Raw genomic sequence first — 27,481 nt, 5'->3', positions numbered from 1 at the left:
GCTTCACTGGAAATGCAAATCAAATCTTTTTTTTGTTTTTTGTTTTTTGGTCTTAGATGGAGGCTGAAATTCAGTATTTACAAAAATACTCAAAAAATAAGAATTCTTAGCCCTGCGATATTAACTTGTAATTGTCTATACTGTAACCAAACCAAGGTATATAGATGAGACAGGCTTGGGAACGTATTTAACTGCGTAGCTTGAGTACAAATTATATGAATGCTGCCATAAACCACTACACAAGCTTAAAGCACCACAAACACAAATATGACATATATATGTGGCGAAAATTATAATAGTGATTGTTAATTTTTCATACCTGTTTTGTAGATCTCATAGCGTAGAGAGAAGCCCGCCCCCTGGTGGGCGTAGTCGGACACAAACTTGATGTGGAGCGATGGTCCAGAGGAGATGATCGGAGCGGGAGCAATGTTACTACAGTGTTTACCTAGAAGGTCAGCAGATTCCGAGTTTCCATCATGGATCTCTACATAGTCATACCTGGAAGAGAAAAGCATGGTGTATATAAGCTAGCAGAATTTCTTAAAGGGGGTATTACACTTCTGTGGGGTATTAAGTGTTAACACGTAACAATTAATGATGTCCATGTTGCCTCTATATTCACAAAAACAAAGTATTACGTATATACTACGTATTAACATGTTTACAAAGTTTCACTTTTGTTTTTGACACTGTGAGTCAAGTGAGCTGGAGGCAGAGTCGATGATGCTAAAAGTGCACTCATGATCACTTCCTATTTGGGATGCAGTGGCTAGCTCACTAACCATGTCCATTTATATATAGAGTCTATGGTCTTAACCCACAGCAATACAAGAGCAAAACAACAGCAGTTTCAACTCACTAGAGTCAGTCTCTGATGAACAGAACCTTTTCACATCAACTCGTAGACATAGCAACCAAGTTGATACTAAGTCAGAATCATTATTAATACATTATTAAAAACAATTTGTTCATTATGAATTAAGAGTAGTTATTATAAAGTGTTACCAAACATATCAACATTTCCCATATATTAAAATGTAATTCATGATTGGAAAAATGTATTGTCTTTACCGCCAATTCAAAAGAATGCACACTATTTTCCCACAGTGACCCAAATAATAAAATCTAATTCTTTACGTCTTTTGCCCATTTAGACCTGATACAATTAACATATTTAAGTTAATGTAATAAGAAACCCTTTGTGGTGGGAACCGTAGATCAAAAGAACTGTCAACTAAACCAGTCTACATTTGCCCTCGGTCACATGATGCCCCGGTCAGACAGACTGAACTAAAGCTGAACTCTTTAGCATCTGAAGCTAAAACAGTTAATGTGGAACCAATGAGCCCAGTTTACACATCTGCTCTGCTCCACAGTCAATAGTCACAGTCAACCTGCTTATCCAGTACAAAGGGAAAACCACTTCCTCTGCTCCTGACCTGGTTCATGGCTTTGATTTCATGATTTCACATATGTGGAAAGTGAACAGATTTGATTTAAATCAAATGTATTCATATATTATTATTATTATTTTTTGTTTGTTTTTTTACTTTATTGTTTATTTATGTATTGTTTATTTACTAGACATTTACTAGACTTTTTTGTTTATTTACTGGTTTATTTATTCATTTTTGTCATGTCTTATTATATGAACATTCAAAATGGATTGTGTTCATAGATTGTGTACTACTACTACTACTACTACTACTTTTAAATGACTTTATTTCAACTCAAACTATATCAGTTCTCAGTACCAACAAGTACCAGTCTTTCCTTGTATAAATCCAAAGAATTCCCACACACTTCCACATAGTTGTCCTTGTCCCTGAGTTCTTTCATGTTTGTGAGGCACAAATGGTGTGGCCCCACAGCAGGAGTGTAGTCTGTGTGTCTGGATACCACAGCCCCACCTGCCCAGCTCCAAAATACACTTCAATCACTCCATGGACTTTAACTGGGCTCCTTGTCAAAACACTACACATTTCAGACCTGTATCTACTGGAATAGGTCAAATACTACAAAGACTTTAAGTATCTTCTGGTTCAGTGGTTCATTAAATATTTACACTGTAATTACAGGTGTTGATTAAAATGCCCAAGATGGGGGGGGGGGCAAGTAAAATGAATATTGTTCAAATGTAGTTTTTTGTTGTAATACAGTGAGTTCTGGGGTTTAGTCATTGATGGAAATGACCAGGTTCAACATTTGTGAATTTACCTTTGGGGTATATTATGATAAAGTACAATGTAATCAATAGGGAAGTCTAGCTGCCTCCCATCTGTGATCATCACATTCTATAATATGACAACTACCAATTTTTACATTAGTTTTCTGTTTTGTAGTACATTGACATTTAAGCCACAAATCAAAAACTTTTATTGCAATTGTCTCTGTGCACAATGGTAACCGGCTAGTTCCAGTCAATAAAATCAAGAAATACAGATCCCGCTCTCAAAACATCATCAGTAGAGCGGTTAGATCCACTGATTCACAAGTTAGCGGTGTGATTCTAGCTCCCACAGATGATTACTATCATTGTCTCCCTGGGCAAGACCCACCTCACCCCCAGTGTCTGTGTACACTGGTGTATGAATGTGTGTGTGAATGGGAGTGTTTGCTTGATTTAAAGCATTTTGAGTGTCATGAAAGTGGAAAAGCGCAATATAAAAATGTGACCCTTTACCATCAGGTAGTGGACAGGGAGCTGTGGGCGGATGTCACTGAAAACATTTTTAAACACTGTCGGGGCTAATGCTAATGCTAATTTTGGAGCCTAATAAATATTTAAATAACACCGCTGACTGAAATAATCTACACCTAAAAAGAATTGTGTCGCCTTTACAACAAATTCAGTTTTGTTCTTATGTTACATTTAAGTTAAAAAAAAAAAAAAAAAAAAAAAAAAAGTTCGTTAGGAAACAAGCAGGAGACATTCCTTCAGGCCAAATAATTTGTTGAGATGCAAGCCCGCTCACAGTAAGGATACATGTTTTCCACTGGGGCTTTAAGCTGAGTTTTGTGTGCACTTGTCTCTCCTATGACTTTATTATGGGTCAATATGAACAAGATCAAATAATTGTACATCTTTCTACAACATTATTTAAAACCATAACAAACCATGCTTATGCCATCTCCCTGTGTGTACCTACCATCTCCTGCTTTTTCACAACTATTCAACAAGCTCTATAAGTGAATGACAACTTACTACTCCTACATTCAAAAGTAACATCCTATCTGGTGTCTATTGGAGTGTTGCAGTACCTGACAGGTGCCATAATACAGGTCACACCTCATACCTTCCCATCATGCTTTCCTTTGGTCGGGCAAGACAGTTGAGACAGGAGCGTACAGAGTTGTGTCGCAGTTGCTGTCATATTTTCACCAGGAAAAGACAAGGTATCCTCCTCCTCTCTTTGGTGAAGTGACAACTTGTTTAACAGCTATGCCAACCCACTCCGTGTCTTGTATTGTTGTCATCTTCCCAATTTTTCTTTCATAATGTTGAACATTTTTTTCCTCAAATGTGGCTTTATGCAAATCGCTACCACATGATAAAAATAATAAAATATTTTTTTCCAGCAACACAACCAAACAAAATTACAGTGTTTGTGTTTATGATTGTAATCTGCAAGTCTGAAAATTATAGTTAAAAGCAGTGATTTTACCAGATTATTAGGGTTTTAAAAGAGGGTTTTTGACAATTCAGACTATGGGACTAACACGTAAGTATGTTGTGCTTTAAATCCTGCTGAAAATGCACAATCCCTTTTCTTTACAATGTTTAGAAGGAGAAATGGACCTTGGATACAGCTAATAGATTTAATTAAATACATACATGTAAAAAAGTTGTTTTTGCTAATATCATTTGATAATAACATTTGAGCAATGAATAGCATTTTTTAGAATTATGGTGAAATGATAAATGGTCACATTTTTATATAGCACTTTTCCACCTTCAAGGCACTTAAATCACTTTACACCAAGGAACCACTCAATCATATCTTGCCCACATACACACCAACAGCATTTATCTCATCTATGGTAGCTGGAATCACACTGCTAACCTGTAGGTCAGTGGATCTGACTGCTTTACCAATGATGCTTATGTCAAGAGCACCCTGAGCTACTGCCACCCTTTATTATTATTTTAGATACATTTAGGGGACAAATTAAAGGGAATTCTTAAAAATACTTTGCTGCCTGTGGCTTAAATGGTAGAGAAGTTATTTTACAATCTATAGGTTGGGGTTTCAAATCCAGTTGGCTCTGTTGTTGTGTCCTTAGGCAAGACACTTTACTTACCATGCCCATAAATATAGTGTATGCTTGGTAGTGGTTGCAAAGGCCGCTGACAAACATTTTCAGCCATGTTTCTGCCCCAGGGCAGCTGTGGCTGCAATCATTTGATCATTAATGGCTTTCAGTGGTGCTCTGAGAAGTTTGTTAATCTTATAATTAATTCTTAATATTATTGGAAGTATATACAATTTCAATCCTGATCCCGTATGATCTTAAATGGGAGACCAGTGGGAATACCAGGCGCCAGGGGTGCTGTTGTGTCCGTGGGCAAGACACTTCAACGGAAATGAAAAACGGGTCAAATGCAGGGGACAAATTTTCCTAGGGGGGACAATAAAATGCACCTTAACCTTTAACTAAAATGATAATGTCAAATAGTATATTAAAAATCACAATAATATCGACACTGCAGTTCTCAACATTCACCATGCATATTATGATATTTTTTCAATACCAAGTTACTTCATATTTTGCCTTTTAAACTGCACTTTATAAGCCGTGAGGGTCTTTTTTAAAATAGTTGGATCTCTTGACTCTCAAAATCTCTTAGTATCTCTCCACAACCTCTTCACGCCACCATGTGTCTAACTGCAGGGCGAACTAAATAACCAAAAGATATTCTCCCACAGGATCAAGACTTTGCCTCCGAAATTTCTCCAAATACGGCTCTTAAAATTACAATTTGTTTTAACATTTTAAAAGCTTTGGCCAGAGGCTGTGGTGTGGGCATACAAGAGCAAAAAAATTCCAAAATCAAGGTATAATTTAAGACTTCCTGAATTGAAAATGAGATATTACAGTGAGAGATTGGTGTGCAAATGAGAGAGATGGTGGGAGCAACAGATATTTGAGGTGACGATGGAAAGGAAAATTAGAAAAATATTTGACAAGCAGCAAAGCCGAACATGAGACTGGATCTACTATGCCAGAGTTTCCCATTCAGACAGACAGGGCCAGGTGTGACCACAGCTCCTCCAACGCTGGCTCTGGACTCTGCATTCACACTCTAAGGACACTGCAAAAGGAGATACTCCAAATGCTTTTAGCTTGTTTTGAGTGGTCTTGACAACATTTTGTTCATTTCCGATGGTTATTTTAGTCGTTTTAAAGTAATTCTGGACGTTTTGAACTTTGGATAATTTGTTTTTTGTTTTTCGAATTTCAAGTACATTTATAAGCTAGCAGGCAGACAGATCAAATTTAACTAGTCAACGCTACTCAAAACTTAAATGAATCAAATGATGACTTTTGATAAATGTTTTATGTTACCCTTTTCAATATAAATGGGAAATGGTCACATATTTATATAGCGCTTTTCCACCTTCAAAGCACTCAATAGCACTTAATATCAAGGAACCACGCACCCATTCACAAACACACACACTCATAGTGCTCCCAGTGTACACTGACACTGGGAGCAAGGTGGGTTAAATGTCTTGCCCAAGAACACAACAGTATTTATTTGTGGGACCTAGAATCGCACCACCACCCTGTGGATCAGTGGATCTGACTCCAATGGTGTTTATGTTCAAGAGTGGGATTCGAACTGCCAGCATTCAGATCAGTGGAGAAACACAAACATTACCAACTGAACTACTGTCGCTGAACTTCATGTTGTAAATAAATAAAAAGTATTAAAGGTGCACTAACTTTTCTGGTAGAGGGTCCATCATCTACTTGTTGCCATGGAGATGTTATTGCTTTGTTTGAAATGTTTCACGGTGTGGTATTTAAATTATTTTTCTCCATGGAGATAAGTTACATGTCTTTCTATAGAGAGGCAAGCTTGCTTACAGTAATAATACATGCTTTTCATTATATTTTTGAGCAATAAAAACAATTGAATAAATCCAAATTAGATAAGTTGACTGTTATACTGTGGAAACATTTCAGGAAAAGCATTTACATCGCTATAGAGACAAGCAGGTGGCAGGTCCTCCACCTGAAAAGTTACCTTTAAAATGATGTATTTAAACTGTATACCATAACACATTTCATTCATTTAATTAATTTTTATTTATCAAATCAAATCAAATCAAACTTTATTTATAGAGCGCTTTTCATACAAAAAAATGTAACACAAAGTGCTTTACAAAGCATTAAAATCAGTCCCACCCACCAAACCCACCCAACCACCCCACAGCCAAACAACCCAACCCCAACACATCAATAAACACTACCAAACAACCCCCCACCCCAACGCACACTCCCACCCCCCACCCCAACACATGTTAAAATACCTTTGGTTTCATTTAAAATGTGTTTAATGCAATAGGCTGGATAAAGATGAACCAGATGAGAGAGCGCCACCAGAGGAACCATCTGCACCAGGAGCAGGGTCACCCGCAGCCACAGGACACCAGCCCAGGGCCCAGAGAAGAGATGAGGTCAAGACCAAACCTCCAGGGCCCACGAGCCAGGGCCCAGCAGCCACAGCCAACCACAGCTCCCGGTGCAGAGGGCTCCTCAGAGGAAACACTGGCAAATCTACAATTATTAAAAATAATAAAATAAGTCAAAACTAAACACGTAAATAAAACATAAGTAAAACATAAACACACTAGCCAGCCTAAATAAGACTAAATAAATAGAGAAGTAAACTAAAATGATAAATACTAATCAAAAGCTATGCTAAAAAGATGGGTCTTGAGCCTGCTTTTAAAAACCTGAATGTTCTCTGCGGCCCTGAGGTCCTCCGGCAGGCTGTTCCATAGACGGGGGCCATAAAACTGGAAAGAGGCCTCTCCATGCGTGTGTGTCCTGACTTTGGGAATAACTAGGAGCCTGCTGCCGGAGGAGCGCAGGGGCCGCGAGGGTTCATAGGATAAAGGCAGTTCTGTAAGATAAGAAGGCTCAAGACCATTATAAGACATTTAAAAACCAGGAAGAGCCCATTGAGAGTTTCTAAAACTTTCTATTACATTAAGAATTTCAATTGAAATGTTGACATAGTTCATTAAATGTGTGTGTGTGTGTGTGTGTGTGTGTGTGTATGTATATATATATATATATATATATATATATATATATATATATATATATATATATATATATATATATATATATATATATATATATATATATACATACACACATATATTGTTACAATATTATATATACACACATTTAATGAAATATATATATATATATATATATATATAATTTCAACTTTTTTTCCTGCGTATACTGATCGAGGCCTATCAGGACTTTGAAGTTTAAAGTGCTATCTGTTATGTGGGAGGAGCATGGCACCCAACAAGACAGTTAATCCCAAATCGGCTCCTCATATTCACCAAACCCTGATATTGACAAAGGCCTTGAGAACTGCTCTAACCCAAAGGTATGCACTTGTAGACTGAAAATTCTACTTTATAATGCCAGTCTAACAATCACAATCATAGTTACAAGTCTACTCCACGGTTTGCCCTCTCGTTCAAAGGTGGGGTGAGGGAGTTGTATTATTTTGCATGGGGCTGTATTCAATTCAAATGATTAGTTTATTCCATTTCCAAATAATATTGTTGATGTAGCAGTAGTTTTGTCATATCACTTTCTTAGACAAGTTCTGTACCTAAGTAACTTTAATATAATTTTAAAAAGAAGGAGAAATATTGATATTTACAAAGCAACGTATTCAAACTTAAAAGTGCCCTGTGTATTTTTTCTGGCTTTTCTCCATGAATATGTTGCCTTGAATGCTCAGCATGTCATTACACGTATCTATTTTGTATTTATTCAAATTACAGGTATTTTACCATTCAAAAACCATGCCGTGAGCGGACTTGCCTTTCCACAGATAATGCCATCCTGTGGAACATTTCAGTCAAAGCCATAACAAGTCTAGTGACACATCCACCAGAAAATTTACACAGAGCACTTTCAGCTGCCTTTGCTCTTCTCAGTAATTTCCTGTCTGCCTGCATGTTTGTGTCTGTCCACAGGGGGCCTCGGTGAGCACATGGACAAACAGCAGGCCCTGTGGTGTTAATGTGTCTGTGTGTTGATGTATGTGGGAGCAGGAGTTCACATAGACCACTGATCACTGCCTCTGGGCTCAAATGTGGTGAAAGTAGCAAAATTGACCATCTGTGTAGAATGGATGGAGTGGGGTATGCAAAATTGGCTTTGTAAAGGTACGCTGTGCAACTTTTACGGTGGAGGATCTGCTGCCCACTTGTCTCCTTGAAGTTAGTGTAGATTTATTCCATCACTTCTCCATCTGTGGTGGAAGAGGCACTCAGTTGTGTAACTTAAGTAAAAGTACAGATACCGGAGCAATAAAATACTCAAGTAAAATTACACTTCAGCAAAAGTATTAAAGTGCTCGTTTGAAAATGTACTTAAAGAACAAATAAATTCTAAATCAATAAAACAAAATTTAAAAAATGAAATTTACATTCTCTAATCAAATGATTACATTTTTATATAGCGCTTTTGCACCTTCAAGACACCCAAAGTACTTTGCATCAAGGAACCACTCACCCATTCATACACAAGTGTACACAGACACTGGGGGGTGTCTTGCACAAGGACACAATGACAGCATTCATCTATGGGAGTTGGAATTGCATCGCCAACCTGTGGGTCAGTGGCTCTGATCTACCAATGCCAAGAGCGGGACTCGAACTCTCGAACTTCGGATCAGAGGATGACCACACTATCTACTGTCGCCCTTAACTGAGCTATTGCCGCCCCCAATTCACACATCATTATGTCAGGTTTTTACAATTGATGGGTCATTAGTCTGTCAGTGCACAAAGACGTTACACAGTAACCTACTTGACTTACACTATCATCTGTCATCACCAATGCCAGTTATAAGACTTTTATATATGGTGATGGTCCTAAATATTACAATAGCCTGGTTTTTATGGTAGTCTCAGCTGTATCTTAATCAACCACAGCAACACAGCTCTTCTCAAGTATGACAATATCCAAATAAGAACTGATCCTCTCTCCACATGTTTGCATTGGACTGCCCACTGCTTCAGAAACAGCTTTACTTGGGCTTGAGCGGAGAATTTAAAATTATGGTTATGGACAAAAGTAATTATTTTTCTAAGAACCACATATACACCATTTCAGTGTTTATTTTTTTCTCCATTCTTTCATACTTATGGAGAGAAGTGAAATAATGTAAAAAAACAAAAATAGGAACATTAAAATCAGCTAATTCTGAAATGTATAGAAATTTAGCATTTTAAGCAATTAAAATGCGATGGTAAAAGTAATGATTCTATATCATTACTATATTTTAAGAAGTAATATCTAAAATTTTAATTCATAAATGTTGAACCTTATCATTTTACAGTACAAGTGACAAGAACCATTATCCCACAATATTTAACCACACAAAAAAAAAATAAAATAAGTAGGCTGTGGGATGTTCTGCTGTCCATAAGAGGTATTGGGGGTCAGTGTGGGTTGGTTTTCTATGTATTTTTATTCAACGAAAATGTACCCACAGGACTATAAACTGGGACGAAGGGGGCTTTTTTACTCTCACACACCTGGGATACTGTCCTGAAGAGGTCAGACTGCAGATGGCGGTGTCTTGCTACCAGTGGAGGGAGGACAACAGTGCCATCTACCTGTTTAAATCAACTGATTGGACACAGCCACATCGTGTAACCACTCTGAGGAAGACCACTAGTGAGCAGTCGAAACTATCAGGTATAAAAACAAACTAAACCTTGGTCTGGAAAAATAATCTCTTAAAATAAGTCAACAATGCACAATTCTCTGGGGGGCTTTAAAACAGCTTTGTAGCCCCTGCAGAACTTTTTTGCTATGAAGATCAGTAGCCCCATGCAAAATAATACAACCCCAATGCAAATGCCGGTCATTAGAGTTTGGTGATATAATTTGAAAACTAGCAATATAAGAGTTTACAGCTAATTATCATTATTAATGTAGTAACTGTAGTAATGTAGTAATATATATATATATATATATATATATATATATATATATATATATATATATATATATATATATATATATATATATATATATATATATATATATATATATATATATATATATATATATATTTATATTTATATTTATATTTATATTATATGATAGATATACATATACACATTGTGAGGACTAATGACTTTAGCATGATGTGCAATATTTTTCCCCTAATTTCTGTTTATATTTCTTACACCTGTGTCTATGGAGGGGCAGCTGGGGTCTTTCTGTCACCCGAGCACTTACAGAGAGATTGGGTGGTGACAAAGTTGGAGTTCTAAAGTAATGAGCTTATTAGAGGAGACATATGGAGGGAGAGGGAGAGAGAGAGGGAGAGACAGAGAGAAAGAGAGAGGGGGGGGGGGAGAGAAGAAAGAGAGGACAGATGGAGATGGGGGACAGAGAAAAATGAGGGCTAGAGAGAGAGAGAATGAAAGAGTGACAAGATGGAGAGAGAAAGAGAGAAAAAAGGAAAGAAGAGGGAGAGACCAATCGATTTGTAATCATGGTCTTAACCAGTGCTGATGTGGGGTCAGTCCTTCAAACACTTCTGCAATTATTACAGTGAGAGGCATTGATCACACAGAGTCTTTTAAAACACTTGGGACTAAACTGCAGCTATTATATTACTGTTATAAAGTAAACATTGGCTTACCAAATCTGATAATTATTTTTTTCTCCGTCTCTCTCTCCCTAGTTTGTAACTAGTCCCCTCTCTATCTCCCCTTCTTTCTCTCTTCTGTCTTTCTTTTCTGCACTGCCCCCCTCTCTCGCCTCTCTCTCTCTCTCCATCTGGTCCCTGTACCCCTGTGTCCTCAGGCAACTGTCACAACACCTATATGATTCTACAAAGACTTCTGACTCTCATGAATTACTACAATAGTACTATCTATACTTCAATAGAGGTAGTGCACAAGGAAGGGCAAAACTACGCCAAAAGTATTAAGTATTTTGTTACTGCTGATGGAATATGTATAAGCACTTATTAGGATGTCAAGTCAAAGGATGTATATTAAGGTGGCTACTAATGGACAATGTTGCTCTTATTACATTCAATATTATTAGTTTAAAGTACTTAGTCAGATGACATAATTGTAGTTGTAAAAATGTCTTCTTTCATCTCCTCCTCTCTCGATAATCCCCCCCACCCGCTATCTCTCTCCTACTCGTTCTCCCCCCTCTTCCCTCTCTCTCTATCTCTATTCTCTACACAATCCCTCCCCTCTATTTCACTCTCTCTTGCCCTGCTCTCTCTTCTCTTCCTATCTCCCTCTCCCTATAATACTTCTCTCTTCTTTCCCCCTCTCTTTCTTATTCACCCACTGTCTCTCCTTTCTGTGCCCCCTTTTGCTCTCTCTTCCACAAGTGGCATTTATGGGAGTTTGGCTGCTGTAGATTTGAACATATTCTCTTAATACAAAAGTGCTTTGTGCCCTGGCTCCAGGTGCTTTCAAATAAAACTCTTTAATCCTTCAGCCTTTTTGCTAAGAACACAGAGAACACCTCGTCTCAGCCTCACCAGAGGAACACAGACACTTCTACTGAGTCCAAGACCTGCAAATATTACCTCAAGAATATAAAGGGAGAAAGTGACTACACACTTAAAGTGCATATGACAGGTTAGACTAGACTAACAGTTAACTGATCTACAGAGCTGACATGCAACATCAACTGCCTGTCTCCATGGGCATAGATCAGTTTAATGCCATACTGCAGAACATTCCAGGCATAGCATTAAAAACTCCCTGTGGTGGACAGTTCAAGTTACACCTTTGAGTATGAGTCAAATGCAGAGGACACATTTTTCTACAGGTGACAACAGTAATATACACGAAACAAAAATATATATATTGTGATCCAATAAATGTATAGATAGAATATAATTTGCAAGTGGTTTTGTGTATAAAACCTGCTAATCCTGTAGTTGAGGCCTTTATTAAGCAGGTTCTGAAATACAACACAATAATTCTTGTTGTATTAGTTTAGCTGATCAATATTTAGTCATTCTCATTCACACTCTTGGACACATAAAACTTCCACTGTAAATTCAATTGGAATTGTGAAACCTAAATTGCAAATCTAATCACAATCAGAAAAGATGTGTTCCAGATTTGTTCTACATTTACACACAAACTGAGAATGACCACACAGGCTATTATATTACCAATAATATACCTTCTTTGTTCTGTTACCAAGCTACAGTAAAAACTCACCCATTTTTCTTGTTTTCATTTGTGCCTTTCACTTTCTTTGCTCCTGATAATGATCCTTCTAAATTTCACTCACGCTCCACTTTGCAGGCAGGAAAACGGTAAAAAGGAAAAAAAGATGAGTAGCTTTTGGTGGAGAGAGAGAGAGAGAGAGAGAGGGAGAGAGGAGGGGGGAGAGAGAGAAGGAGAGAAATGGAGGGAGAGAGAGGTTGGTGATTGATTGAGGCAGAGTACAAAGACGAGGTTTAAATCATTAGTGAAACCATTATCGTCGACGGCAACCTCTCTGTCATATAAATCACTTGTTAACTTACTGTGTTACTGTGGCATTGTGGGAGCAGAGGAAATGTGCCTACGTGCTACGGCTGTTACTGGGGTACTAGAGGTGGGTAGAGTAACCAAAAATGTGATATAGTAAAAGTAATGTTACTTCAAAATTATACCCAAGTAGAAGTACAAAGAAGTGGTTCAAGAAAGTACAATAAAGTGTAAAAGTATTTGGCAACTGCTACTTAAGTATCTGATTTTATCAGAAAGTCAATGTAGCAACTGTGTAACTTTTCAGCCAAGTAATACAAAAATAAAAAATAAAACATGTTTTGTTTTTTTAATTTTTTTATTTGACTGAAAAAAACATGCATCCTTAGTGTGACTGGGCTTGCATCTCCACAAACCTGACTCTCATTTGGCCTTTCCATGCCTGTTCCATGGAAATATTGTTCCTTTGGCTATAAACTTCCACAGTGTCACTTAAAACACATATCTATCTCCATGGAACCAAGGTACGGTTTAAATTATCTACTTCCATGGATCATGCAGTTGACTTTCCACCTGCAGAAAGTTACACTATGTTGCTTTAGATAATTCTTTTATTCACATTTTCATATAGCGCTTTTCCACCTTTAAGGCACTCAAAGCACTTTTATATCAAGGAACCACTCACCCATTAACACGCACATTCATACACCAGTGTACCCAGAGACTGTGGGAAAGGTGGGTTGAGTGTCTTGCCCAAGGACACAATGACAGTATTCATCTATGGGAGCTGGAATCACAAGGTCAACCTGTGATGTCTACCAATGATGTTTATGTCAAAAGCGGGACCAACCTTCAGATCTGTGGACAAACACTCTACTGTACTGAGCTACTGTCACCTTATTGGTATTTCCCCCAAAAATAGTCCATAACATTTTGACATAATAAGTTATATCAGACGAAGCAGTGCAAGACACACAAATGTTCTTTAATATTGTCATCATAAAGCTTTTGTCACTTGTAACCAAAACTTTTACAGTTACTTCAATAACAATATTACTTAAAGTATGATCTCTGAAAACTACTCAGAGAAGTACAAGCTCTTTTCTAAAGTTGTTTAAGCTCTGGATGTTACACCAGGATAAATGGGTTATGATATGAAGAGGGAGAGGAGGAGGAGAGGGTGCATTGGCCGCCTGCCTGGGAACTGCGCAATAATGATTTGGCCCGAAAAGCTCTGGTTCACTGCAGATGGAGGGATCAAAACTCTGAAAGTCCACTCTCTGATTTGGCTTTGGTAGTGCATAGTTGGATAGTTGGAAAGTGGCCTACAGCGATATTTAGTCCATGATGAAGAAATCAGTTGTGTTCCCAAAGATCAAGGTGAAATGTCATGTAGTTAATTGAATTATTGAGTCTGGGTTGCTAACATTGTTAACATGTATTTTTGAACTATGAAAGCTGCCAGAAAAAGTAAGAGAATTATACCTTTCTTTTCAATTATCGAGAAGATTAATTGACTGAGTAATGAAGTAATTAGGTATTATGTAAGTAAATAAAAGGCTTATCTGTTAAAAAATAATAATAATTAAAGCCGCAAGTGGCAATGATGGCCCTCACCCAGGGACTCATGACTACCCCTGCATTGCATTCTCCTCACTCGGCCACCGCCCAGTCCACTATCTGTCCCCCTTCACACCATTTCTATAGTGCAGTGTGGCGATTGCTTTATACTGGTGGTGCCCATGGCTTTGAACCAGCAACCTCGTGCATAATACAGATATGGTGTAATTGACTTTTTTGCATATTTTTAAGCCTACAATTATTTCCCCAAGTTTCATGGCAATTGGACGATGTTGTGTCTTTTATGTGTATCATAGGGGGAAGTGGCCATGTGCTTTTTTCTTAGTTCTGTTTATGTTTGGATTCTGCACCCATAGTTACATTTCTGGTGAGGTTGCCGGGCACTGTTGTGCATGGGGCCAATTGGATTTTCATGGTTAAATAAAGGTTAAATAAATAAATAAATATTACTCAAAGATTTCCTTAAAGCAATTCTCCTACCAGCAATTTTTGTTTTGTTTGCTCTAAACCACATGTGTCAAAGTCAAGGCCAAATGCGGCCCTCCACATCATTTTATGTGGCCCTCGACAGGGTAAGTTAAAAGGTATGATGGCCTTAAAATCTCAGTTTATCAGGAGATACACAGTTACACAGCCATATTTTTACATCTAGGCAAATGCATATGCAATATTTGTAACTTGAATAAGTCATAAATACAGAAACAGTTAATTAACAAGTTGAAAATTGAGTTAGATTTATTTTACATCTGGCCCTTTGAGAGCAGCCATTTCTGCTGGTGTGGCCCTCTGTGAAAATGTGTTTGACACCCCTGCTCTAAACACATATCAACTATTTATAGTTGATGTTCCATTTTAAATATTACTTAATACAGTCTAACCATTCCACATGGAATCCATTTCCCATACATCCCTTCAGCTTTGATGCTTAGCCCCCTTGTGACTGAATGCTGCTGAACACAGACTGAGCAGGTCAAAGATGATGGATGACAACTATAGAAAAGAGGGATCACGGCTGGAGGTCTGAGGAGTGATTGGACCAGAAGAGAAGGGAAAGAGAGGAGGAGAAAAAGAGGGAAGGAGAGAAGGAGGTAGGAGCTAGGAAGAAGCTGTCAGGATGATTTGAGCCTGCCCTCCACAGACCCTGACGCTGCACTTTTGCCTATGAGCATCAGCAGTAGTAGTATAGTAGTAATAGTAACAGCAGTAGTAGCAGTAGTAGTAGCCATATATGAAAAGGCTTGAACATGATTTTTTCCATGTATTTGAGCAATAATTTGTCTTGCCCCACTACAGTTATATTAAGTCAAACAAAATCAGCTGTGTGTTGTCTGCATGTAATTATAAAACGTTTTACTGTCTGAGAATCAGGAAGTGCACATTAGCATGCTAGTTGTTGTTAGCATTACTGTGACTGTAAAACTATGTTCTGGTCTCTGAATGTTGTGAATTAGATTAGATTAGTTTCTTTAAAGGGGACAGTGCAATTTCATAAAATACATGATTAAACAAGATAACCTAAAAAAGAGGCTATTTTTCATCTATAGTCTCCTGGTCCCAATGTTAGAGGAGCAATAAAAAAGAACATTCACACAGGAAAAATATAAAAGCACTTATAAACTTATCACAGTGAAAAATTGGGATGCTCCAAATGCATAGGATAACTGAGGAATAACTTTGGACCACTGCAAACTTTTTAAAGAAGACCCAATGTGTTTGCATCTGCTCTATAGCTATAGTCTATAACACCCATGGCTCATTATGTATAATTTGCACATTTTAAATCACGATGTTCATTTAAAACAGAGGTTAGCAACCTGCAAGCGATTAAAGATAGCTCAAACATGCACAAATCACTCACAAATACTCACAACTTGTGGTGATTAAATTGTGAAATCGAGTTTCCATAATAGGCCTGTTTTGAAATGAACTAGTTGTTTTTAAGACAATAAAATTCAGATAAAGCAATTTGTTCCAATTACTACCCATCCTTCCTCTATCTTTATGTCCTTTAACATGTGAATTTGTGTATGCTTCCCTTTTCCCACTGACCATACTAGTCCAAGGTCTAAGGTCTAACTTCAAAATAAAATGTTAGGGAGGATGTTAAATCACTTGTGAAATGAGAAGTGTGAGTGAGTCATAATAGGTCTGGTTATATGCTGATCATAGCAAGGCCAGGGCTAGATGTCCTTCCTTCCTCTACCCTCCAATCTCCTATCTCCTTGTTTCCTTTCCTTGCTCTTAAATCTGGTATGTATGAATCTTAATGAAAACATCTCCCATGCTGTACGACCATGTATCGATTTGGGCACGGTGCTTGGTCAAATGTGGTGCATTATGGATTCAGGATTACCATCTTAAATTGCAATCAGGCGCTTGGCAAATTAGATTATCTCAAGGTTGTGTAATAATAAAACAGGCCCTGTCGAAACGCAAGAAGGGTAGACATGGAAATGGGATTAAACAAGGACTGACCCAGAACTTAACTAGGCCTAAATAAACTAAACCAGGACTAAAGCAGGACTGAACCAGGGCTAAACCAGGACTAACCCGACTTAACTAGAACTTAACCAGGCCTAAAATCAACTAAATCAACTAAACTAAGACTGAATCAGAACTAAATCAGGACTAAACAAGGATTAAACCATGACTGAACAGGACTAAACCACGATGAAACCAGGACTAAACCAGGACTAAACTAGAACTAAACTGGGACAAAACCAGGACTAAACTAGGACTGAACCAGGACTAAACCAGGACTTTTCCTACGTAACTTTTCTGGTAAGGTGTTTACTACCTGCTTGTTATTTGCCTGTAATGTTCCACAGTATGGTATTAAAGGTAGCTATTCAATTGCAGTTGTTTTATATTGCCAAAAAACACCTTGACCTACAGGTTGAGCAGGCTCGCCTCTCCATATACTTGACCTGTAACTACCATCTGCTTGTATCTATGGAAATAGATACATTTCATAGCATACAGTGTAACATTTTAAGAAAACCAATTACATCTCCACTGACACGTGCAGGCGGTAGTCCACCAAAAAAGTCACAAAGTGTAGATTTAAATTTGCATTGGACTGTTAGCAATCTAAAACATACCCTGAAAGGACCCGACGAAAATATAATAAGCAATGTGTGCCAATCATAATTAAACCAAAAAACAACATATTAAAAAAAATAAATAAATAAATAAAAGAAAAAAGAAATCAACATATCAACGTATGAGAATACCAAATCGCAAAAAAATGTATTGAATTAGAGAAAAAAAATGCATTCTAATAATTTGTCAAGTGACCCATTGCATGTGGCAGAAACCTAGTGCCTTCTATTTGCAATGCATTAAAGACAAATTGTTGTGTTGTCTCCACCCTGCCCCTGTGTTGCGTTCACATTATATCAATAATACATAGGTGGATTTGACTGCTCTGATCTGAATTTAACATGCCTTTGTGAGTGGGACAAATGCATCAATATTTCACCAGGTGGTGTTTGCTGAAAGGTTGAAAAGGCCTGGACTGCACTCTGCTCTGTGCCAACTCTGTCTCATTCAGATGTATGTACAGTGTATGTTTGCATTATTTAGGATTAACAAATCTGGTATCAATGTTTTTCACTGCTTAAAGGTAGTATATATAGCATGGTTTAAAAAAGGAACTACAATCATAACTGGACCTGGGTTGCAAGTGCCTTAGCCTGCAGATAGAGGATGCATGCTTTTCACATTCTCAGTACATGGCAGGCCAAAAGTTCAGAACCTTCCAAATTCACTCTGTGAGCTGCAGAGGCTACACTAGCACTAATTAATGACTGACTGCAGGTTTTCAGGTTTAGGTAGTGAGGATTCAGATTAGAGAGAATTCTGGTCAGTTCTCATTTACAAGAATTATTTTCTCCAGTTTAGCCTTAATTTAGTTTTGGGATAGTCCTGCTTTAGGCTGGTTCTGATGTGAAAACTGTAGTCAACTACTGCATACTTAATGGCTACTGGTATATAGCCCTAAAAGGATTACAAATTACAAGCAAGAACGCAAGTCTGTACCAATGGCCCAACTGACCACCATCAATCATGTATGCACACATTCATATAAAGCAAGATGCTTGAAGTGTCTTGCATAAGGAGCCGGGATTCAAACCTTTAACCACCTTAACCACAGGGCCACTGACTCACCTGTTTAGTCGTTAATAATTACCAGTTTAGTTTTGTGAGTATTTCCAGTACTGGTGGTCTAATTGTTGGTTATTTAGGTGTCCTACAGCTAGGAGTATTTTAGTTCTGTGAGGCCTCCAGTGCTTGTTTGTGTGTGTGTGTGTTTGTGTGTTTGTGTGTTTGTGGGGGGGGGGGGGGGGTAATAGAGCTGTTAGGTCTGGGTCGAAGGTCACGGAGGTGTGTGTGTCTCCGTGGGGGGTAGAGTATGTCCTCACTGATTGTCGGCAGCAGGTCGGACATTAGTCACATATCAGCATCTCTACATCTCTGTCTAAAATTGTGTCTCTCTTAAACACATGTACGGTATGTGGCACATTTGGTTAAGCACTTGCCATATAACCAGAAGGTGTTACCCAAATGCATATTGCCAGTGCATTAACCTCAATATTAAAGAACAGATGAGACACAATAAAGTACTAAAAAAATCTCATTATATGTTGAATGTAGTAATATTATATGGACACTGCAAAACACGATGATGTATCTAGATTGGATATAGACAGAGAGTTTGTCATTTTCCAGATGTTTGTGACTTTAAAATCAAGTAAAAAAAAAAAAAAATTTGAAGAAGTATTTTTCATTTCCATTTCATCCAACGATTATTTAATATTTATTTAATTTTTTATAAGTTCAATAATCATGGTTCCATTATTGCAAACAAGATACATATTCTGAATTAAATGAACACATTTTTGCAGTGTATACCAGTGAATATGCAAGAAATTAGCATGCTGTTAATCTGTCAATAGTTCATGTTCATCTCTTCCCAAAAAACTTTGAACGATTTGAAAAAAAAGACCAAACAAAAACCAACAGCACCAGTCACCCTAAAACCATTACATAAATCATCTAAACAAGATTTGTATTTCAATTTCTCAAACTCTCTCAGGCTATAGACTTGAGTTCAGCACCACAGAGACTGTCAGCAGTAAATCTTCAGTTTACAAAGAGGAGATACACGAGTACATGGGCTCATCTCATTCGGGACAATGGAGCTGTATGTACTTAGACAAGGACACCATTGTAACTCTGCAACATGCTTCAATGTTGACCTTTTGCTAGCCCATAAAAAACAAGATAGAGCCGCATCTGTTCCTTGCAAAATAATGTGCCAAAATCCCGTGCCTAAGAAACTGAAATTGGCTTTGTCAAGAAGTGGAGAGGCTACAGTTGGTGAGTGCTGTGCTGGCTTTTTCTGGTGGTACTCAGATTTGGAAATCTCTATCTAATTGCATTTACTTTAGGCGAGTTTTGGTTCAATTGTGGTTCAGTTTCATCTATTTCTTTATGTTGTGGTTTGGACCTGGTTTAGTCCTCATAGTTTTGTCCAGTTGTTGCTCATACTGTGTCTTAAATGAAGATGTTATCATCACTGCATAACTTTTCAGGCAGATGATCTGTCACCTTCTTGTCTCCATGGCTTGTCTCCATGGAGATGGTATTGCTTTGCCTGGCATGCTTCAGAATGGTATTTGCTGCAGAATGGTATTCAACTATCTCAATAAAGAGAAGCAGATGACGGCCCCAGGCCAAGTTACAAGACGGATCTATGGTGAGGTGAGCACGCTCAGTGAGAACTCATGTTTTTTGAGCAACAAAAACACTCATAATAAAATAAATCCTAAACAGATATGTAGCTTAATGCCATACTGTGGAAAATATCTATATAGACAAGCAGTGGATGTACCCTCCGCCTGAAATGTTACACAGTGAACCTTTAGGACCACAGTAGCTTTTCACATAAGCCAACTCTCTTTCATTAGCTGTTATTGACAATCTTGACTCATCACACTAGTATTGCCCTGTAAGCCACAAAATCTATTTATCCTCCTTCTGTCCCCTACCCGTGTCCCTGCTTACCCACCATGCACTGGTGCATCTTCCAATCCCTCCCATGTCTTTTATCTGAGCTCTCCGTATGTCTAATTCCCTGTATCTCTCGCTCCAAGTAACTCCGAAACACAGCCAAAAATGCCAAATGATGGACACCAAATCCTCTAATCTGGGTTAAATCTTGTGGAGTGTGAACGCGTCCTGGAACAGTAAATGTGTTGTAATTAGACTTTGATAATTAGAGGCAGGAGACCAAGGGAGGTCCCACAGAGATTATTATGAGAGAGATAGAGCCAGAGGAACAGGAGGAGAGTGGGATGGAGTTTGCCCAATGCATCCAGCAAAACAGAGGAAATATTTAAGACAAAATTTAAATCTATTACTTTAAGAAATAGAAGTAGTAGTAGTTGCAGTATAGTTGTTATGAAATGTGTACATAATTAAGTTCTATGTAAAATTTAGAACCAAAATTACCCTAATTTTCAATGACTTTTAGAAGTATCAAAACACGACATAATTAAGAGATTATTTTTCCATAGTTGAGCAGCTCTATGAAGTAGGTGGTAATAGTAGCAGTAGTAGTAGCAGCGGTAGTAGTGGGTGGGAGTAGTAGTAGTGGTGGTAGTAATAGCAAGAGTGGTAGTAGTAGTAGTACCTCAAAAAATATCAATATAACTACATCTTCAACCTAACCCGTTGCCTACTTCTGAACTCATTCCTAATCCTACTCATCTTTCTGTGCTCAAAGAAAACCTAAACATATTTTGCCCTGCCATTTAACAATTCAAAAATAAAGCAAAATAAAGCAAAGCAAAAACAGTCTTATCCTTACCTGCAATCCAGTTTTTCGATCTCAAAGTGTGGGTTAAAGTTGAGGACGATTCGTTGTAAGGGCTCTGGAGCTGTAATGACCCAGCGACAGTTCTGATGAGGGGGGTACTCCAGAGGGTACCCGGGTGTGGTGATGTATCCCGCCTGGCTGGCATCCAGGTACCCACCGCAGGGTTCAGACACTGTGAGGGGAAAGAAGAAGAGGAATAAATACTGTGTACAAGTATGGTAGTATCAACTTTTCGAAAACCTATTAATAGCAATTCTAATCTAATATACTACCTCAGTTTCATTACAATAGGTTCAAGTAAGTAGGTATATTTTATTTGATTCTGAAAAAGAAATAAATAAGTACACTTTTGGGAAGGATTAGCCATATTGTCTTTGCCTGTTATGTTTTAGGATGATAAGATAGCATTTATGGCATCCTATTAAAAACAATGTACAAACAAATCTAAGTAGGCTACTGTGCAATTGTATTTTCTTTTTTTTAATTTAAGGTAATTGAATTTGGCTGTCAGTTATGAAAATTCACTTTAGCTTATCTATAAATTAACACAGCATGGCTAGCGCTGGTCACCGCAACAGATAAGCCCGATAAACTTTATGTTTTCCAATGGGGCTAGGATATTCAACCCACAATGCAATCTGTGTTTGGGAAACCATAATGGACGAGGGGTCAAAATTCACATCCCCATGAAGATGTACAAAGACTCTATTTTGACCCGGAATAGCTGAAACATCTTTACCCACATGGACAATACTACACTATAATTACCATAAAGCCTAGATACTGTTACTGAGCGAACCCACTTGTCAGTAGTCATATGTCTGTGTCATGTCCAATACAAAAGTACTCTTTCACATTCCAGTTGTAGGCTATATAGGACCATGACATAGATGAGTAAGTCACATAGCAATAGCAATACCCAGCAGCATAATACTACACACTATTCCAATGTACTGTTACTATGGAGCCTATTGTGCGTACTCCTAGCTGCCATATTTGATTGACTATTTTGTTAACTATTGGTGTGAGAAGAAACTTGTTAAAAACACTGATGTATTATGAGTGACAGTCCAAGCTTGTAAATGACCAAAAAAAAAGCAAAGAAAAAAAATGTGTTATTGATATCCCAGCAGCATTGTCAATAAAAGACATTATTTGAATTCAGAGCCAATAAATGTTTACTTCCAAACAAGGCGCTTTAATAAAAACAGCATCTGTGAATGTCATCTGTTCGCTTAAGAGAAATAAACACAGATATAGGAGACTATAGGAGGCCATATTTTCATGTTTATTACAGCCTGAAGGTATAAAGCAGTTTTCGTTCAAATGTTTTATTGAAAAATCACATTCACAAGTATTAAGTTATCCAAAGGACCTCTATATCTGTCTTTCTGCCACCTGCAAGTCTTCATGGAGATATTATTGCTCATCAGTGGTAGAAGCTATTGAAGTACAAGTACTACAAGTACTATACTTAAGTAGAATTTTTACTCATCTGTACTTAAGATTTTTAGGTATCTGAAGTTACATTTTACAGTGGATGATTTTTATTTTTACTTCATATGATCTAAGGAGTTATTTTTACCATGTCCGTAGTAACATCCTGACTAAAGTTTTCAAGTCCAGGCTTCGGCATTGAGCAAACAAAATTAAATACACACCATTCAAACGAAAAATTAAGAAGCTGATTTGTATTGCAACTGCTGTGCAAAATATGTATAATGTTTTTAATCAAAATCACTACATTTAACAGTTTAATAACTTAACAACACTTTTTTTTCTACTTTTTACTCTTACAGTAGATTCTTAAACGGGTACTTAAATACTTTTACTAAAGCTTTTTTTTTTTTATGTGATACATTTACTTGAGTAACTTTTTACATTTGTATATGCACTTTTACTTAAGTAAGAAAATTGAGTACATCATCCACTAGTGTTGTTCTAGCGTTTATTAAACTACAGTTGTTTCTATTGCTAAAAAATATACCTCGACAGGCATTCAGACCGTGCTTTCCTTTCCACAGATCTGACCTGTACCTTGGCCTGATTGCGTCACCTGCTTGTCTCGTTGGAAATAGATAAACTTATTCTATACTGTGGAACATTCCAGGCAAACCAATACCATTTCCATAAAATAATTACATGGTGGACCTTTACTCATACATGTTAAATCTGGCAAAAAAATTGGTGCACTTGTATACTAACTTTCTATAGCCTACATTTTGTCATTTGCAACTATGTTTGACTACCATAAACTGTAGACAGCCTCTCAAATTGTGCAGAGCAAAAGGGAAAACATATCCAGTTGCATGATGACTGGACAGACTAGCCTCAGGGTGGGAGGGGCATTATAAACACTGCAGCCAATGTAAACAAGAGTAGTTTGAACGCAAAGTGAGTCATTTATTTCTAAGTAGTGCTTTAATAGATTTTTAATGACAATTCAGGTTCAAACTAGCATCCAACAGCTTATCCTGTTCCTCTATTTGTGTGTTTACGGGTACCATAGCCAAGTCAAACTACTCAGCAGATCGGCCCATGTCTCCTCTCTATAAATAGTTGGGCTACTGTAAACCAACTGAAGGACAACATCAGCTCTCTCTCTCCACTTCATCAACTATAAACACCCAAACTCTCACGGCCTTTTCAATACGTTCACACGCAGATAAGTTCAGTACTTTTAGGCTCTCATCGCTCAAATATTAATTAGTAAACATTTATTCCCAATGTATTTGTGGAAGCAGTAAGCAGTAAGAGAATAGAATAAATGAATATACATTTGAAACACAGGTAAAGTAAACGCTTAATTTGGGTGGTTTCTCAAACTGTGGTAGATGTTCTATTTGTGGTAGCATAATTTAATAATTGCACAATTTGTCATGGTGATACTTTAACATTTTTAATATGGTTTTGTTACAGTCAGAATGGTTTATGGTTTTATTAATTGTGAAAAGTGCTATGCTTTTTTACACAGTCACATTAGAATAAAATGGCGGACCCACTGAAAGATTTTCACTGGATAAATTCAAATTACATATCTCAAAGGTCCTGTACCGACTTTCTTTACCTGTATCTGAAAATTTGTCTGACCCCCGGATAGGTATTTCGTATTAGCAGCTCTGTTCGCATCTATAAAGCACGTTTGCAATTAAAAAGCATTTTACTGTCTGAGGATAAGGAAGTGGGTAATTTGCATGCTACTTGTTAGCTTTATAGTGACGGCAAAACTCAGAAAGTTGTGAAATTAGTTGAAATTATCAATTATGAACTCATCTCGCCAAATAATTTGGATGCTCTGAATTCATAAGGTAAGTGAGGAATAAGTTTGGACCACTGCAAATGAGATGTCTTTTTCATGGTAAATGGTCACATTTTTATACAGCATTTTTCCACCTTCAAGCACTCAAAGCACTTTATATCAAGGATTAAATGTTTTGCCCAAGGACACAACAACATTATTCATTTTTTTTACTTTGTGTCTTCAATGTTTAATTCATGTTTTATTTATATGAAATACCAATCACTAACCACTGTCTATTACACTCAACAGGGACTGCATTTACCCATTGATACAGTAACCTTGTTCTGCTGTCTTTACCATTACCACTCTGTGTAGCTGTTTAAAGTATACATAATAAACCAAATGAGGGTTGACAAAATTGGCTGTTTTTTGGCTCATGCAAAACCCACACAGAAGATAAATTGAATGGCATCTGGCAGCACAAAGCGCTATCTCTCTCCACTGTCTGTAAACAAAAAGCGCTAACCCACTTCTCTCTAACTACTTGCTCCTTCCCTGCGCCATCCCGCTGTGAGCCGAGCAGTCCTGTCTATCTCGTCCGATCTGCATCCAATCTTTCTCCCGATACAGTAACACAGGAGTCAAGTTTCTATGCCCATCCCCACACAAAACAGTCAGACACATTTCAACTCTGCACCACCTGGATTAACGTTTAACCACTCTGGAATCTCACAGCAGCCCAAGCCAAACACCACTTATAGAACAGGGCTTAGCTAAGAGTGCAGCAGGGGATGACTGGCTATAAGAAAGGATAGTGGCTTATTAAAGTTAACATGGTTATGCAAGTCATAATGTTTTCAATTGGGCAGGAAGATGAGCTATTTTTAAAGGGCACATATTACAATACTTTTTTATTCATGTTATAATGTTGTTTGCTCATTAAAAACATAACTGGTGTTTTCTTTCATTTAACACACAAACCCTTCTCGGAAAACATTCTATTCCTCCTCCACATCCCATGTCATGCGGTAATAAAGGTGCTTGACTGTGTTTTTGAATTCCATACACCTTCACTAGAATCATCCGGATAATTTCAGCGCTGGATTTCTCCATCTCCACTGAACCAAATTTAAAATTTTGCTGTTAACTTGAAAACTACTACTTCATAACATCACAAGGTGAAACAGAGCATTTTGAGCTTTGGAGATGTAGACAGGCTAATGATAAAGGATTACTCAAACATGTGTGAACGTAACAAAACACAACTGAGTATGTTTTTGACCATGGCTCAAAGCTCACAAGAGTCAATTTTGTGTAATATAAGACATTTAAGGCAAAGTAGTAACTCCACAGAGACAAGCATGTGGCAGACACGGCACAAAAAAGGTATCTAAAGACATTGATTTTTGTTTTTGTTTTGTTTTTTTGTTGTTGTTTTTTTTTTGGGGGGGGGGGGGTTATTATTTTTTATTGGGTTTTTTTTTCCTTTTTGTTTATTTTGAGCATGCTGTAAAGTGTAAAGATGGGCATCTGGTCTACCTTTGAATTCATGCAAAAAGGCCTTTTATAGTGGAACACCCAAGACAACTGACCACGTAGCCACAGCACTGACACTCATTCAAGTCTTATGCCTATGAAATCAGTTAGTAATTATAACAAAGCAATATAATACAGAACCATTTATATAATTAAGCTCTCAAAATGTCAGAATGCACAGCCCTGAACGTGGTAATGTAGGTGCACTTTTATTCATCTATGTTTAATATGGTTTTAGAGGTGAAGATTTATCTTCTCTCATTCTCACCATCTCTCTCCTTCTGCCTCCTTCTTTCTTTCTTTGTCCCCCTCCTCTTCCCAATCTCTCTCCCCCTCACACGCTTCTTCTCTGTCACCTCCCCTCTTTCTCCCTCTATTTCTCTCTCCCAATCTCTCTCAGCTTTTCGCCTCTCTCCCTTCCTCTTCCTTCCTCTTTCACCTCCCCTGTCTCTCTCTCTCCCTTCCTTCCTTTCTTCCTCCCTCTCTCTCTCTTTCCTTCCCTCCCTCCCTTTTTCTCCCTCCTTCTCTCTCTCTCTCTCTCTCTCTCTCCCTCCCTCTCTCTCTCAGTCTCCCTCCCTCTCTCCCTCATTTTCACCCTCCCCTCTTTCTCCTCCCTCTCTCTTAGCTCTCAGACGGCTGTAGATCTGATGAATAAGGCTCGGATAGTGCATAGACAGGTGCTGTGTGAGCAGAGGAGGTGTCAGGCCCTACTCAGTCATGAAGTGATTAGCACTTAGAAAACAGGTTTAGGTGAGGAAGCAGTGGTTTGTGTCCTTATTTGTTTTAGATTTACCTGGATGGCTCAAAAGCGTGCGGGCAAGTCAATTCAATGTCTTGCCCAAGTACACAACAAAAGCATTCATCTGTGGGAGCTTCAATCGCATCGCCAACATGTGAGTCGGTAGATCTGACAGCTCAACCAATGATGTTTTATGTCAGGCTTGGAATGAGCAGGCTTGGAAATGCCAACCTTTGGATCAGTGAACATATGCTTTACCAATGGAGCTACTGTTGCCAAGTTGAAGGTTTCAGTGCTTGTTTCTCAGTGATTATTACTTTGCCTATATTGTACTTTATGCCATCACCTTGCATTTTTATAAAGAATATATACAACTTTTACACAACATTCCTTGAACATGGCTAGGGAGTGCTGCCTGCTGATTTTCTGCTGAATTCCCACCCACAACCAGTAAATTGCCGGTTCAAACCCTAATCATGTGCACACTGTTGTTGCGCCCTTGGACAAGACACTTCACTTTATAAACCACTTCAGTATGGCATTTGTAACAAGGCCCATCGCGATAGCAAAGTTTGATATATTGCTTAAGTAAATATAGACGGTAAATGATCATATTGAAATTAATTTATGCCATTGACACAATAACCCAAGAGCAGTTTAAACCACAAAAACTGTTCTAAATGTACAATATTATAAAAAATAATGTGAGCTGCAATAAATACCAGAATGAAACACTTTATTACTTAGTTTGCATG

General features: G+C 37.8%; 1 protein-coding gene across 1 annotated transcript in view; it reads right to left on the bottom strand.

The window, feature by feature from the left end:
- The window catches only part of LOC117389682 (neuropilin-2-like), a 174,885-nt gene that overhangs the window by 133,181 nt on the left and 14,223 nt on the right, over positions 1-27,481 (bottom strand). Inside the window, exons 2-3 of the mRNA XM_033987394.2 lie at positions 21,202-21,382; positions 320-501 (exon numbers count right to left, since the gene is read on the bottom strand). Coding sequence (XP_033843285.1) covers positions 320-501; positions 21,202-21,382 — 363 coding nt within the window. The remainder of the gene's footprint in view (positions 1-319; positions 502-21,201; positions 21,383-27,481) is intronic.

Source organism: Periophthalmus magnuspinnatus, chromosome 21 (assembly GCF_009829125.3).
Source record: "Periophthalmus magnuspinnatus isolate fPerMag1 chromosome 21, fPerMag1.2.pri, whole genome shotgun sequence".
Classification (NCBI taxonomy): Eukaryota; Metazoa; Chordata; class Actinopteri; order Gobiiformes; family Gobiidae; genus Periophthalmus; species Periophthalmus magnuspinnatus.
Note: the sequence above shows the minus strand (reverse complement) of the source record. Positions and strands in the feature narration are given on the sequence as shown.